Source organism: Coregonus lavaretus (genome assembly GCF_964263955.1).
Source record: "Coregonus lavaretus genome assembly, chromosome: 20".
Classification (NCBI taxonomy): Eukaryota; Metazoa; Chordata; class Actinopteri; order Salmoniformes; family Salmonidae; genus Coregonus; species Coregonus lavaretus.
In genome coordinates, this window is record NC_140007.1 from 38,304,457 (window position 1) to 38,320,626 (window position 16,170).

General features: G+C 42.9%; 1 protein-coding gene across 1 annotated transcript; it reads right to left on the reverse strand.

Annotated features, from left to right (window-relative positions):
• Positions 1-9,358: 9,358 nt before the first annotated feature.
• Positions 9,359-15,588, reverse strand: LOC311147874 (ADP-ribosylation factor 3). Its single transcript, XM_084184702.1, has 5 exons — positions 15,548-15,588; positions 14,124-14,352; positions 11,810-11,920; positions 10,809-10,933; positions 9,359-10,536 (listed from the first exon to the last, which is right to left on the reverse strand). Exons 2-5 carry the CDS (start codon positions 14,269-14,271, stop codon positions 10,375-10,377), a joined length of 546 nt encoding a protein of 181 aa, XP_084040828.1. The 5' UTR covers positions 14,272-14,352; positions 15,548-15,588; the 3' UTR covers positions 9,359-10,374.
• Positions 15,589-16,170: the final 582 nt, after the last annotated feature.

The window sequence follows — 16,170 nt, forward strand, 5'->3', positions numbered from 1 at the left end:
ACTCGAGACTCAAGTCTACAGTTGATAGGTCCAAGTTTCAGTACCACGATTACTTGCCCTTTCTCTCTAATAAGAAGCCTATTTACAGTGTCGCATTGACTTGACGCAGAAACATTATCGTATTATTAGATAAGATACTTCCAGTGAATATGGGCGGTGAATAAATTCCGATATGGTGCGTCAATACAGAGTTTGGCAAAAGTTAACAAGTATTTTGATGCTCAGCTTTCACTCCTAGCGGTGATACAGACCAGACAGGCACTTGATTGGCCAGATCAGTTTGTTTACCAATCAGTAGTCGTTACTTCTGAGCGCTAGTGAGAAAATCCGTTTCATTTTGTGGCTACTTTTAAACATTACGATAATATTTGCTACATAAATAAAAGGTCAAGGATTAGCCTAATCTGATTTATAAATATATGAAAACACTGTTGATGATTTCAATGGGCCCTTTCTAAATACAATCATATCTAGAAAAATGGGTCATTGACATTAATGACGTTTATTATAATATTGTAATAAACCAGTTGATGGAATCAGTTTTTGAATCTAGTTATGTCTTGGGTGTAGCCTATGGTTAAAATGATTACACTGAAATTCATTAACACAAATTGGTCAGAATCCTAACATGTAGGCTAATAGCAGCATGCTTGATTATCCATGAAAATAAATTGTAAGCAAAGCTTAGTAGGCTACTGAAACAATATAAGAACATTATTTAGCATCATCCTAAATGTGTTTATTTCCATTCCATGTAGACTATTTTGGACCAGTGTTACTTTCAATCAGTGACAGGTTTAGGGTCTGAGTGGCTGTACTGTCTGTCTCCATGCAATGAACAGCAGTATTGTCCTCCAGCCCTGTCAACTGGTTAATCAGTGCTGTTTTGATGCGTATGGAGCAGCCTGTCACAGTGGCATCATTGTCAAACGGTCAAGTGACTTCTGAACCCAAACCCAGAACATAGAATCTATGCTTCATTCCAACAGAATGGAACACACAACACACAACTCAGAACAGAGAATAGGCCTAACATTCCATGCCATGTCGCACTCTATAAAAGAGAGCAGTTAATAAATGTACAGGAAATAAATATCTGGTTGTGATGAATATGTAACACAGTGTTGTTATTTCTGTTTCCATAATGAAGGACTAGGTAGATGAGTTGATGTAAAGATATATTCACACGCTCAGACAAAACATAGTAGGTTGAAAATGTTTAGGAACAGTGGCATTTGATTGATTTACACGAGTTATAGACACTTATTATAACGCTCTTTATAACACTTACAAAGACACGTATACAGCATTTATAGATGAGTTTCAACAAGCTTGTAAACATAGTAAGCTACCTTGTTCATACGTTCTTCACTGTAAAAGAAGGCTGTTCTTTCCATTTCCCTTACATATATCTGCTATTAAAAAGATTCAAAGTGAAGAGTTGACCCATGGAGTTGAAAAGTCTGGAAAATTCTGTAATAAACTCAATAATAAAAACTCTGAATATTCTGTTGTTATGCAACACCATTATAATAGTTAGAAAAGGGGATGTTTACATCGTAATTTGAAATGTTGAATAGTGGGTCCATCTAGTGGCAGCATGATGTGACCATTTGACTTTTCTCTCAGTGTTTACATCAGACAGGCAGTACCTCATTTGTGTGCGTACATCCCATAGCTGTGCTGTGATTCCAGGTCATATATTTTACATCCAGCAGGGGGAGACAAAGGCCAGCGCTCTGAGTTTCCTCTGCCTGCGAGCCTCTGAAGTTTCTTAGCTGAACTTTAGTTTAGTATGTTATACAAATTTAGCCATTCATGTAACACACACAATACATCCCCTTTCTAACTATTATAATGGTGTTGCATAACAACACAATATTCAGAGTTTTTATTACTGAGTTTATTACAGAATTTTCCTGACTTTTCAACTCCATGGGTCAACTCTTCACTTTGAATCTTTTTAATAGCAGATAGATGTAAGGGAAATGGAAAGAACAGCCTTCCTTTACAGTAAAGAACGTATTCAGGTGTCAGCCAATCCTGAATCTGTCATCTGAGGTTCTATCTACAGACTACAGACTATTCTTATAGACAGACTACTATGAGTGGGTGGCTCCATGACAGACTACTATGATGGCTCCATGATTGCCCAAGCTTCTGTTGCCAGACCTCGTCAGATTCTTCACCAGAGTATCATCATTATCCCTGGTGGCCCTAGCCTGTCCATCTGTCTGCCTGTCTGCCTGTCTGCCTGTCTGTCTGTCTGTCTGTCTGTCTGTCTGTCTGTCTGTCTGTCTGTCTGTCTGTCTGTCTGTCTGTCTGTCTGTGTCTGTACTGTCTGACTGTATATCTGTCCGGGGCCAGGCTGTGTGTGGAGGCAGGTTGATGCTCCAGTCCCCAGTCCTCTGCATGGCCTTTACATCCTGGCTGGTCGCCATTCCCTTCAACAGATTGATGAATTGATTGTGGGGCTGCTGCCAGTGTGTCTGTGCCCTGGGCGAGGGGTGTCCCGGTTACGGGAGAGAATCCCAGCTATGGCACCCGCCCTGGGGCCGCTATTGTGGCTGGCCTGCAGGGGGCCCAGGGGGCCAGAGAGCAGCTCTCTCTGACCCACATACTGCTGTCACACCCCTGGAGACACAGCACTGGAGCTGAAGGGGGAAGGGGCGGGGGACACAGCACTGGAACTGAAGGGGGAAGGGGCGGGGGACACAGCACTGGAACTGAAGGGGGAAGGGGCGGGGGACACAGCACTGGAACTGAAGGGGGAAGGGGCGGGGGACACAGCACTGGAACTGAGGGCGGTTGTGGGGGGCGGATTGGGACTGGGGCTAGGGTAGGGGGCCAGTGCTGGAGCTGGGGGGGAGTGGGCTGGAGGGCTGGAGACATAGGGCTGTTGCGGAGATCGGACATGGGCTGGGGGTATGAGAGGGCTGGGGCCAATAGGGACCTCTGAATCGCTGAACTAAATTGTGGGCCATGCTGTGAAAATCTTTCACACACACCCCAAAACTCAAAAGAAGTCCTAACTCGATTTGAAGACATGGAATCGAAATGATTGCAAGAAACATAACTTGAATGTAGGTATTTGTATTGCTCTACCAGAGCAGTTAACAGGTAAACTGGTATCACTGGACACATCCTCACCAATACATACAGTTGAAGTCGAAAGTTTACATACACCTTAGCCAAATACATTTAAACTCAGTTTTTCACAATTCCTGACATTTAATCCTAGTAAAAATTCCCTGTCTTAGGTCAGTTAGGATCACCTCTTTATTTTAAGAATGTGAAATGTCAGAATAATAGTAGAGAGAATTATTTATTTCATTCCCAGTGGGTTAGAAGTTTACATACACTCAATTAGTGTTTGGTAGCATTGCCTTTAAATTGTTTAACTTCGGTCAAACGTTTCGGGTAGCCTTCCACAAGCTTCCCACAATAAGTTGGGTGAATTTTGGCCCATTCCTCCTGACAAGTGCTCGCACATGCTTTTTCAGTTCTGCCCACAAATGTTCTATAGGATTGAGGTCAGGGCTTTGTGATGGCCAGTCCAATACCTTGACTTTGTTGTCCTTAAGCCATTTTGCCACAACTTTGGAAGTATGCTTGTGGTCATTGTCCATTTGGAAGACCCATTTGCGACCAAGCTTTAACTTCCTGACTGATGTCTTGAGATGTTGCTTCAATATATCCACATAATTTTCCTTCCTCATGATGCCATCTATTTTGTGAAGTGTACCAGTCCCTCCTGCAGCAAAGCACCCCACACAGCATGATGCTGCCACCCTGTGCTTCACGGTTGGGATGGTGTTCATCAGCTTGCAAGCAGCCCCCTTTTTCCTCCAAACATAACGATGGTCATTATGGCCAAACAGTTATATTTTTGTTTTATCAGACCAGAGGACATTTCTCCAAAAAGTAAGATCTTTGTCCCCATGTGCAGTTGCAAACCGTAGTCTGGCTTTTTTATGGCGGTTTTGGAGCAGTGGCCTCTTCCTTGCTGAACGGCCTTTCAGGTTATGTCGATATAGGACTCATTTTACTGTGGATATAGATACTTTTGTACCTGTTTCCTCCAGCATCTTCACAAGGCCCTTTGCTGTTGTTCTGGGATTGATTTGCACTTTTCGCACCAAAGTACGTTCATCTCTAGGAGACAGAACGCGTCTCCTTCCTGAGCGGTATGACGGCTGCGTGGTCCCATGGTGTTTATACTTGCATACTATTGTTTGTACAGATGAACATGGTACCTTCAGGCGTTTGGAAATTGCTCTCAAGGATGAACCAGACTTGTGGAGGTCTACACATTTTTTTTTTCTTGGCTGATTTCTTTTGATTTTCCCATGATGTCAAGCAAAGAGGCACTGAGTTTGAAGGTAGGCCTTGAAATACATCCACAGGTACACCTCCAATTGACTCAATTAGCCTATCAGAAGCTTCTAAAGCCATGACATCATTTTCTGGAATTTTCCAAGCTGTTTAAAGGCACAGTCAACAAGTGTATGTAAACTTCTGACCCACTGGAATTGTGATACAGTGAATTATAAGTGAAATAATCTGTCTGTAAACAATTGTTGGAAAAATTACTTGTGTCATGCACAAAGTAGATGTCCTAACCGACTTACCAAAACTATAGTTTGTTAACAAGAAATTTGTGGAGTGGTTGAAAAACAAGTTTTAATGACTCCAACCTGAGTGTATGTCAACTTCCGACTTCAACTGTATGTGTGTGTTGTCTTGGCAGGAGGTTCAGGAGGTATTAGGTATGTTCCAAGATGGCGAAGTAGTGCAGTCCTGTTTCTGTCGTGTGCCTGTAAATAGCCTGTAAATAACTAGTTTTTTTGTATTTTTCGTACCTATTTCCCTATCAGACTTTTCATCCTTCTACAAAATATACTTTCCTGCAACCCGCCTCACTCAATGTGGAACGGATTATATTATTGACTTACCTTTTATCTAGAATCTCCAGTGAAACTAGCTAGTCAGCTAGCCAGCTAACTAGCTACTTGCTATTAGCCTTAGCTAGCGGTGTTTCACCCAGAACATTGGATTTTTTTTCTGCGGGATTAATTTTAATCACTGGACATTGATCACCGGATATTCGGCCAGTCTGCACAGCGCGTTATCGACCCAGAACATATCAGTTTTTCCGCTGGAATCACTGAATCACTGGACCTTTAACTCCGGATTCGTCGCTACCAGCTAGCTACAACAAAACGGACGCTGTGGTCTGGCTAATTATCCTGAGCTAGGCCCATCTCCCGGCTATCTACCTCTCTGTCAACCGGACGGGACCACCTAGTATTGACACGGAGCCCCGCCGATCCTACACGACTGGTCTGCCGACGAAATCGTCTGATGTGGTTACGACGTTAACCACGAAGATTCCATCCATCTGCTAGCCCTGGCCCGCTAGCTGTAGCCTCTTACTCACTAGTACTTCACCACCGGACCTTATGATAACTCAGCTATACAGCTGATATCTGCTGGACTGTTCCTTTTTACGGTACTACATCCTGTTTATGTTTAGCCTCAGCCCAAACATGGTTAGTTTATTGTTGTTTCGGTTATTTCTAATTGTACTATATCACTGTAGACCCCCCAGCCTAGCTAAACCTGCCTTAGATAGCTCCTTTGCACCTCCCCCAATACACGCGGAGACCGACTCAATTGATGCCTCCAGCGATGCTATCTCTTTCATCGTTACCCAACGCTTAGGTTTACCTCCACTTTACTCATATCCTTCCATATCCTTGTCTGTACATAATGCCCTGAATCTTTTCTATAACACCCGGAAATCTGCCCCCTTTATTCTATGTACCCAACGCACTAGAAGACCAGTTCTTAAAGCCTTTAGCCGTATCCTTATTCTAGTCCTCCTCTGTTCCTCTGGTGATGTAGAGGCTAACCCAGGCCCTGCAGCCCTCAGTATCACTCCTACTCCCCAGGCGCTATCATTTGATGACTTCTGTAATCGCAAAAGTCTTGGTTTCTTGCACATAAATATCAGAAGTCTACTTCCTAAGTTTGAGTTATTCACTGCGTTAGCACACTCTGCCAACCCTGATGTTCTAGCAGTGTCTGAATCCTGGCTCAGGAAGGCCACCAAAAATTCTGAAATTTCCATCCCCAACTATAACATTTTCCGTCTAGATAGAACTGCCAAAGGGGGTGGAGTTGCAATCTACTGTAGAGATAGCCTGCAGAGCTCTATCATACTATCCAGGTCTGTGCCCAAACAGTTTGAGCTTCTACTTCTAAAAATCCACCTTTCCAGAAATAAGTCTCTCACTGTTGCCGCTTGCTACAGACCCCCCTCAGCCCCCAGCTGTGCCCTGGACACCATATGTGAATTGATTGCCCCCCATTTATCCTCAGAGTTTGTACTGCTTGGTGACCTAAATTGGGATATGCTTAATACCCCAGCCATCCTACAATCCAAGCTAGATGCCCTCAACCTCACGCAAATTATCAACGAACCTACCAGGTACAACCCTAAATCCGTAAACATGGGTACCCTCATAGATATCATCCTGACTAACATACCCTCTAAATACACCTCAGCTGTCTTCAACCAGGATCTCAGCGATCACTGCCTTATTGCCTGCGTCCGTAACGGGTCCGCGGTCAAACGACCACCCCTCATCACTGTCAAACGCTCCCTAAAACACTTTAGCGAGGAGGCCTTCCTAATTGACCTGGCCCAGGTATCCTGGATGGATATAGATCTCATTCCGTCAGTAGAGGATGCCTGGTTGTTCCTTAAAAGTAATTTCCTCTCAATCTTAAATAAACATGCCCCATTCAAAAAATACAGAACTAAGAACCGATATAGCCCCTGGTTCTCCTCAGACTTGACTGCCCTTGACCAGCACAAAAACATCCTGTGGCGTACAGCATTAGCATCAAATAGCCCCCGCGATATGCAACTTTTCAGGGAAGTTAGGAACCAATATACACAAGCAGTCAGGAAAGCAAAGGCTAACTTTTTCAAACAGAAATTTGCATCCTGTAGCACTAACTCCAAAAAGTTTTGGGACACTGTAAAGTCCATGGAGAATAAGAGCACTTCCTCCCAGCTGCCCACTGCACTGAGGCTAGGAAACACTATCACCACCGATAAATCTACAATAATCGAGAATTTCAACAAGCATTTTGCTACAGCTGGCCATGCTTTCCATCTGGCTACCACTAACCCGGCCACCAACTCTGCACCCTCTGCTGCAACTTGCCCATGCCCCCCCCGCTTCTCCTTCACACAAATTCAGACAGCTGATGTTTTGAAAGCGCTGCAAAATCTGGACCCCTACAAATCAGCTGGGCTAGACAATCTGGACCCTTTCTTTCTAAAACTAGCCGCTGAAATTGTCGCTACCCCTATTACTAGTCTGTTTAACCTCTCTTTCATAACGTCTGAGATCCCCAGAGATTGGAAAGCTGCCGCGGTCATCCCCCTCTTCAAAGGGGGTGACACTCTAGATCCAAACTGCTACAGACCTATATCCATCCTGCCCTGCCTTTCGAAAGTATTCGAAAGCCAAGTTAACAAACAGATCATCGACCATTTCGAATACCACCGTACCTTCTCCGCTATGCAATCCGGTTTCCGAGCTGGTCACGGGTGCACTTCAGCCACGCTCAAGGTCCTAAACGATATTATAACCGCGATTGATAATAGACAGTACTGTGCAGCCGTCTTCATCGACCTGGCCAAGGCTTTCGACTCTGTCAACCACCGCATTCTTATTGGCAGACTAAATAGCCTTGGTTTCTCAAATGACTGCCTCGCCTGGTTCACCAACTACTTCTCAGATAGAGTTCAGTGTGTCAAATCGGAGGGCCTGTTGTCTGGACCTATGGCAGTCTCTATGGGGGTGCCACAGGGTTCAATTCTTGGGCCGACACTTTTCTCCGTGTATATCAATGATGTCGCTCTTGCTGCTGGTGACTCTCAGATCCACCTCTACGCAGACGACACCATTTTGTATACATCTGGCCCTTCATTGGACACTGTGTTAACAAACCTCCAAACGAGCTTCAATGCCATACAACAATCCTTCAGTAGCCTCCAACTGCTCTTAAACACTAGTAAAACTAAATGCATGCTTTTCAATCGAACGCTGCTGGCACCCGCCCACCCGACTAGAATCACCACTCTCGACGGGTCTGACCTAGAGTATGTGGACAACTACAAATACCTAGGTGTCTGGTTAGACTGTAAACTCAACTTCCAGACTCACATAAAGAATCTCCAATCCAAAGTTAAATCTAGAATCGGCTTCCTATTTCGCAATAAAGCCTCCTTCACTCATGCTGCCAAACATGCCCTCGTAAAACTGACTATCCTACCGATCCTTGACTTCGGCGATGTAATTTACAAAATAGCCTCCAACACTCTACTCAGCAAATTGGATGTAGTCTATCACAGTGCCATCCGTTTTGTCTCCAAAGCCCCATACACTACCCACCACTGTGACCTGTACGCTCTTGTTGGCTGGTCCTCACTACATGTTCGTCGTCAAACCCACTGGCTCCAGGCCATCTATAAATCACTGCTAGGTAAATCCCCGCCTTATCTTAGCTCATTGGTCACCATAGCAGCACCCACCCGTAGTCTGCGCTCCAGCAGGTATATCTCACTGGTCATTCCCAAAGCCAACACCTCCTTTGGCCGCCATTCCTTCCAGTTCTCTGCTGCCAATGACTGGAACGAATTGCAAAAATCTCTGAAGCTGGAGACTCTTATCTCCCTCAATAACTTTAAGCATCAGTTGTCAGAGCACCTTACCGATCACTGCACCTGTACACAGCCCATCCGAAATTAGCCCACCCAACTACCTCATCCCTATATTGTTATTTATTTTGCTCTTTTGCACCCCAGTATCTCTATTTGCACATAATCTCTTGCACATCTAGCATTCCAGTGTTAATACTATTGTAATTATTCTGCACTATAGCCTATTTATTGCCTTACCTCCATAACTTGCTACATTTGCACACACTGTATATATATTTTCTGTTGTATTTCTGACTTTATGTTTTTTTTTACCCCATATGTAACTCTGTTGTTTTTATTGCACTACTTTGCTTTATCTTGGCCAGGTCGCAGTTGTAAATGAGAACCTGTTCTCAACTGGCTTACCTGGTTAAATAAAGGTGAAATAAAATAAAAAAATAAAAATAAAAATAAAATTAGCAGTGCCCTGGCCACAGCGCTAGCTCTCAGCCAATCCAGGGACTCCAGGGACTTCAACTGTATGTACTCATGACTAGGATTCAATCGTCAATCCATTTTCTGAGTATTAACATTAATATTTGAACCTTGTTTCAATGCTTTTTAACACACATTATTAATTGGAATGTTAAGTAATTATATTGTTACAGTAATATAACATAACTTTTTTTTAAATCTTGCACAGACTCAACTGAGTTAAAGGATGGAAAAATGAAATGAAGTGATACATTTTGCAACAATTGTGGTCCCACACATAAACCATCATCAGAATAAAAGGGGTTTCAACACTAGTGATACTGTATAAGGCAACAAAAACAATTGTCTCACCAAACCAAACTCAATGTAGGAAATGTAATATACAAGCTGTAATGTTATATTCACACATCTATACACATCAGTCCATACACGAATCCTGATATCTACAATTGAACATATCAACCACAATGATTACTTTCAGGTATATTTCAGATATATTCTTACAGGTATATGTTTGTACTTGTTAAGCAAAATGTGTAAATATACAGTTGACATAGAAAAAAGCATGCTTTTGCATATTGGACGTGTTTTACACAAACCTATGTCACTCTCAATTAATATCTACCATTACTGCATTACTCCAACCAGCAGTAGCAATTTTAGTGTAAAAGGAGAATACTGTCAGAAGACACTGGCTAAATAGACAACATTAGACAGATACAATTTCAAACTTCATTTCAAAGAGTTCATTTACTATATGGCCATGCATAATACTGTGTTCCAAACCAAACTAACATTGCCATTGTCCATTCTGAAATAAATACATAAATAAATAACAACTAAATTAATAAATAAATGGTGTTGCTTAATACTTTTTTAAGGTTATTATTAAGGTTAATGTATTGACATTGATGGCCCGTGTTTGGGCAGTGCTAACCATTTAGTTGACAACAGGCTGAAAATGTCCTCAAGGAATGGGGATAGGGATCCTCAAGCAATAGGGATATTCTCTCTAAGTCCCCTTCCTACACACCAATCATATTTCACTACCACCATGTCAGGATCTTTCACTTAATGGATCAACTAAAACCAACTACCACTTTTTGATTCAAGAGCTGACACTAAGGTTTCTCCTCACTCTCCTCTGATTGGTCCACTCACTTCTTGTTCTTCAGCTGATTGGCCAGCCAGTCAAGGCCCTCGTATAGGCCGTCTCCGCTGGTGGCGCAGGTGGCCTGGATGTACCAGTTTCGGTGACGGAGGGAGTGGAGCCCCAGCTTGTCTGTGATCTCTGCTGCGTTCATGGCATTGGGCAGGTCCTAGACGCCGAACGTGAAGTAGAGATGGAAGGATAGGAGTGGAGAAGAGCACATGAGAGAGCAGGATAGGCGTAAGGAAAGCACAGGTAGACAGAAGCACAGGTAGACAGAAGGACAGGTAGACAGAAGGACAGGTAGACAGAAGGACAGGTAGACAGAAGAACAGGTAGCAAGGAAAACCACATGATTTAGACACAGGCAACAGATACAAATATATGGTGAGTGAGGCAATAGAATAGAATAGAACAGAATAAGCACTTTATTGTCCATACCTGTTTGTTAGCGAAGATAAGAAGCACGGCGTCTCGTAGCTCGTCCTCAGCCAGCATCCTCATCAGCTCCTCTCGAGCCTCGTTCACCCGCTCACGATCATTACTGTCCACCACGAAGATCAGACCTGGAACCACAACAGACCTGACTTCAACAAACGACATACCCTCAAGGTAGCAACCAGGAATCGGGACAAGCCTGTCAACAAACTACAGACCCTTTGAAGACAAAGGTTTACTGTCTGACATCCCCCTTTATCAGAATGAACAGGTTAAAGGTAGTCAGCTAAATTGACCCACTATGCTGTTTACTTCCTGCATCTACGTAATATCGCTAACTCTACCTTTAATGTTCCAAGGGCTGTGAGAGGGGTTTTGTACACATACCGTATCATAGGTATAGTATATAATAGAAAGACATGACAAAATCATAATATAATACTGGTAAGATGCTTTGAATTTGGCTTTTAAAAACTTGCTCATTTGAGGCCGTTAATGCAGTATGCAAATGTCTATAACTAGAGTGTGTAAGTCAGCCCAATACATCATTGTGCTGGATGTGTCATAGGCCTGGAGTGGCAGTCTTTGTCCCAGCGTGGGCCTATAGCCCTCAAATAAAAATCTCAAAGCCAGTTACACTGCTTTTGTTCATTTTTCCCCTCTAATTTGGTACGGATTTAGACACCAGGTGTGTGCAATTAATTATCAGGTAGAACAGAAAACTAGCAGTACTCCGGACCTCGTTGAGTAAGATTTGAATACCCCTGCTCTATAGTGTCACCAACCAATGTTCTAACACAGGTCTCCTGCACTCCCCCAGACTGAGTTAGCCCACTGAGCTAAAGCATAGGCAGTAGCTTGAGGGGCTAACGCAAGTTTTTAGGTCTCAGGCAAGGTTACACAGTCACAGATTAGTGAGAGCCAGAGCTCTCCTGCTCAGCTTACACGTCACAAGAATGTGTTAGCCCGCTGAGCTAAAGCGTATTAGCTCCCCTTATACTTACCCTGTGTGTTCTGGAAGTAGTGTCTCCACAGAGGCCTGATCTTGTCCTGACCACCCACGTCCCACACCGTGAAGCTGATGTTCTTATACTCAACCGTCTCCACGTTAAACCCTGAGCAGGGGAAGGAGCATGTGTGTTACAAATGCCTTATAAAGAGCTGTAGGTGTGTTACAAATGCCTTATAAAGAGCTGTAGGTGTGTTACAAATGCCTTATAAAGAGCTGTAGGTGTGTTACAAATGCCTTATAAAGAGCTGTAGGTGTTTATAACACACAAATGCCTTATAAAGAGCTGTAGGTGTGTTACAAATGCCTTATAAAGAGCTGTAGGTGTGTTACAAATGCCTTATAAAGAGCTGTAGGTGTGTTACAAATGCCTTAAAGAGCTGTAGGTGTGTTATAAACACCTTATAAACAGCTGTATGTGTGTTATAAACACCTTATAAACAGCTGTAGGTATGTTATAAACACCTTATAAACAGCTGTAGGTATGTTATAAACACCTTATAAACAGCTGTAGGTGTGTTATAAACACCTTACAAGAGCTGTGTGTGTGTTGTAAATGCCATTTAAACAGTTGTAGGTGTGTAGTGATTAAAGGCCAGTGCAGTCAAAATTAAGTTTTTACTGTGTTTTGTATCACAGCTGATGAAACTAACACTGTAAAAGTGTGAACAATTTTCTATCAGTGTTATTTCCTGATAGTTACTGGTCGAAAATGCAATCTACACAGGAGCTTCTAATCAGCAGGTTTGCATGGGCGGGCATTTCAGCTTTCCATGGTAACATCACCATGCGGTAAATTGGTTGATAGACCAATAACAAAGAGAGTTCCCAGGGATGGCTCCAGGCATAAGCGACATAAGCCTTCCCCCCAATTTTAGGAACTCAGTTGGGGTCTCAACTTACTGTTGAGAGTTAGAATAGTAGAACACACAAGGTGCAAGTTAGAAATTTGGTTGTACATTAGCAATTTTTCTCTTGTTATGTCAGACACTGACACTGAATCTGTGTGATTTATGACCATTAGGGCGGGGGCTCCTGCACATACTGTTGTTGTTGATGTTTTTTTTACTGTTACAAACTGTCTTTCTATTTGTGCAAAATAAAATAAACAAAGACACTGACAGTCACTCAATTAGCCATGTCAGCTAACAATTTAGTCTAGCCAGCTATCTAAACTTGTAGTAATCATGGTGGAATAACGCCTGGTCACGCAGGGCACGTGCCCAGGGGCCCTGAACTCCAGGGGGCCCCCATTGATTTAGTTAGTCACTCTCATTCAGATATCATTAACATGGCATAAGTCATGGCAAAATGTTTAGAATTGCAGGAAATGAGTTATTTTATCTCCGCCCCATGGCAAAATGTGTGGAACTGCAGAAAACTTGCTTTAAAACTGCAACATATTTTTTTGTGTGGGATGAACTCAGTCGGGGTCTCACCTTATTGTTGAAAGTTAGAATAGTAGAATACACAATGTGCAAGTTCGAAATTTGGTTGTGCATTAGCAATTTTTCTCTTGTTATGTCAGTCACTGACAGTCACTCAATTAGCCATGTCAGCTAACAATTTTAGTCTAGCCAGCTATCTAAACTTGTAGTAATCGTGGGGGCGGCAGGTAGCTTAGTGGTTAAGAGCGTTGTGCCAGTAACCGAAAGGTCTCTGGTTCTAATCCCCGAGCCGACTAGGTGAAAAATCTGTCGATGTGCCCTTGAGCAAGGCACTTAACCCTAATTGCTCATGTAAGTCGCTCTGGATAAGAGCGTCTGCTAAATGACTAAAATGTGAAATGTAAATGTAATCATGGCCAAATACCGACCAGGCATGCAGGGCACGTGCCCAGGGGCCCTGATCTCCAGGGGCCCCCCATTGATTTAGTTAGTCACTCTCACTCAGATATCATGGCATTAGTCATGTAGAATTGCAGGAAATTAGCTTTAAAACTGAAATTACCTGTAAAACCAAATCTCGCTTAGGGCCCCCAAAAGAATAGAGCCGGCCCTGAGAGTTCCAAACCTCACTGCCAATTATAGCTAGTTTTCAGTTTTCCCCTCCCCACTCAGACCCTTCCCAGACAGTCGTAGCAAGATTAAGAAATCGTTTTTTTTCTTCTTTTTTAATCTTTTTTAAAAATGGAAATCTATTACAGTAAGTTACTTAATTGTTACGCAGCAATTAGTTGATATTGATATAAAAATGGCTGCATTGGGTCTTTAAGGATAAGTAACATTTCTAAAAGATAACACATTTTACTTTTCTCTCATCCTTTGTAACCAATGACCTTCGTTGTGAGACTGTGAGACTTTCCATACCGATAGTGGGGATGGTGGTGACTATCTCTCCCAGCTTCAGTTTGTATAGGATGGTGGTCTTCCCTGCAGCGTCCAGCCCCACCATCAGGATCCTCATCTCCTTCTTCCCTAACAGGCTCTTCAGCAGGTTGCCAAAGATGTTCCCCATGGTGACTGGCTGGCTGGTGGCTGGCTGGCTGGTTGACTGGTGACTGGCTGGCTGGTCAGACCTCAACTCACTGCTACAGAGCTGATGGGCAAAGAAGCTGGATGTTAGGGCCCAGAGTTTTTCATGATCTTGTAACTTAACCAATAAAAAATGGTCTCTAGTTGCATGCCACTAATGGGAGAATTATTCCTAGGGCCCAGGCAAAAGTCTGCATGCCCGGTCAAGTCACAAGGTGAGGAAAAACTGTTGCGCCCTGGAATAAGCTAATTCAACCATAGACTAAATGGCAAGCCAGCGGCTGAACAAACAGTACGTTTACTGAGTCAGAACCCCAGAGACATGCTGCAGGACACACAGTAGCCCTTCAACCACTACTCAGGCCATTAACACCTCATAACAGCTCCAAACCACATCAGAGGAAAACTAATCAAGTCTGTTTCACACCTCTACATGCGGGCTGAGGAAGCTGACCTGACTGAAGGCCTGTAGGCTGGCAGACTGCACACTGGTGAGAAGAGCTGCCATGTTGTAGGCTTACACTACCTACCACAATCCCTTGTTGAGCTGGGTTTATGTGGTTTATAGTAGTTCTAATCTATACATTGAAATATGTTATTTAATATACAGTGATATATATGTGCCACTGTAACAGTAAAATGTTATCTGTCCCTACAGTAGGCTATAGTCCTAAAGCAAGGATCATCAAATTGTTATAGGGTGGCACACTGCAGGTACAGTCTTCTGTTCTGAGTCAAACATATTTAAATAGCCTAGCTTAAAAATACATGGATGAATGTGTTCATAAATTGATTTTTCAATCACTGCATCGCAGTGGCCGCATAGGATACTATGAAACACATCTGTCGTAGCGCAAGAGCACTCGCAGTGATGGCAGCAACCTCAGCTCAGTGCGCCTGTGTCTGTGGAGTGGAACACCCTTTATCTTTGCAGCACACTGCGCATCACAAAATGCCGGTTCAATCAAATAATAACATAGTAAATATCATATGTAGACAGTCACACTGTACACATCAGAAATGCCAGGGTTATTTCCATCCATAGGCATATTATGATTATCACCTTCTCCAGTCACGACAAGAAGCAATGCTTAGGTGGCCTGTATGGACGCCGTTAATTCACTAGGATCACTACCAACACCTAACGTTAGTTGTTTCATTACTGTAATGACATGACAAGATTAGATTGCCGCATTCTTGTATTTCAATAGTTTTACGTTATCCATAATTTTCATAATGCCCATCTCATTCTCACTTACCTCTTTTAGCCGTACCAGCTGGATTCGGGCAGCGCCGTTTGACTCTCGCGAGAAGACGCCAAGAATGACAGGGGTCTCGCGATAATGAGCTCCACAAGTACAGCTCTCCATCACTTCATGGGCCGATCACGCGCCCCCTTCACTGTCAATACATCGTGATACATTGTCAGTAGGAGGATGGGGGTCAATTCTTTTTTGTTGTTGTTGAAAATGTACTATTCGTTTTTTATGGGGAGTTTGTAATTCAATGATTTCTTTTGATTTAGCCTTCTGAGTTGAAACTGAGTGTGATAAACACCCTGCTTTAGTGCTTTCATGAATCAAGATTACACATTGCCCTGCTACTGTACAATAAAGCAATCAATGCCTGTCAGCTGTTGTGTGTGTGTGTGTGTGTTAGAGATTAGAGACAAAATATATTATAAGAGATTAGAGAGTAAATCAATTTGGCTAGAGGTAAACATATAAGAATAATTCAGCTGGGAAACACCTCAATGAATAAGTGAGGAACTGTTAAAACCATGCCAAAGCCAAAGATTTTGTGTGCCAGAGACAATGAGATGAGAAGAGGAAGCATTTAGGCTACAATGAATCACTCTCACAAGAGGCCACTAACAATGGTT

Bases quoted from the DNA above. Each gene is read 5' to 3' on its own strand.
- LOC311147874 (XM_084184702.1), bottom strand. From the start codon at position 14,271: ATGGGGAACATCTTTGGCAACCTGCTGAAGAGCCTGTTAGGGAAGAAG. The intron at 11,921-14,123 runs GTATGGAAAGTC...TCCCCTGCTCAG, and splicing joins CACCACCATCCCCACTATCG to GGTTTAACGTGGAGACGGTT. The intron at 10,537-10,808 runs GTATGGACAATA...TTCGGCGTCTAG, and splicing joins TTATCTTCGCTAACAAACAG to GACCTGCCCAATGCCATGAA.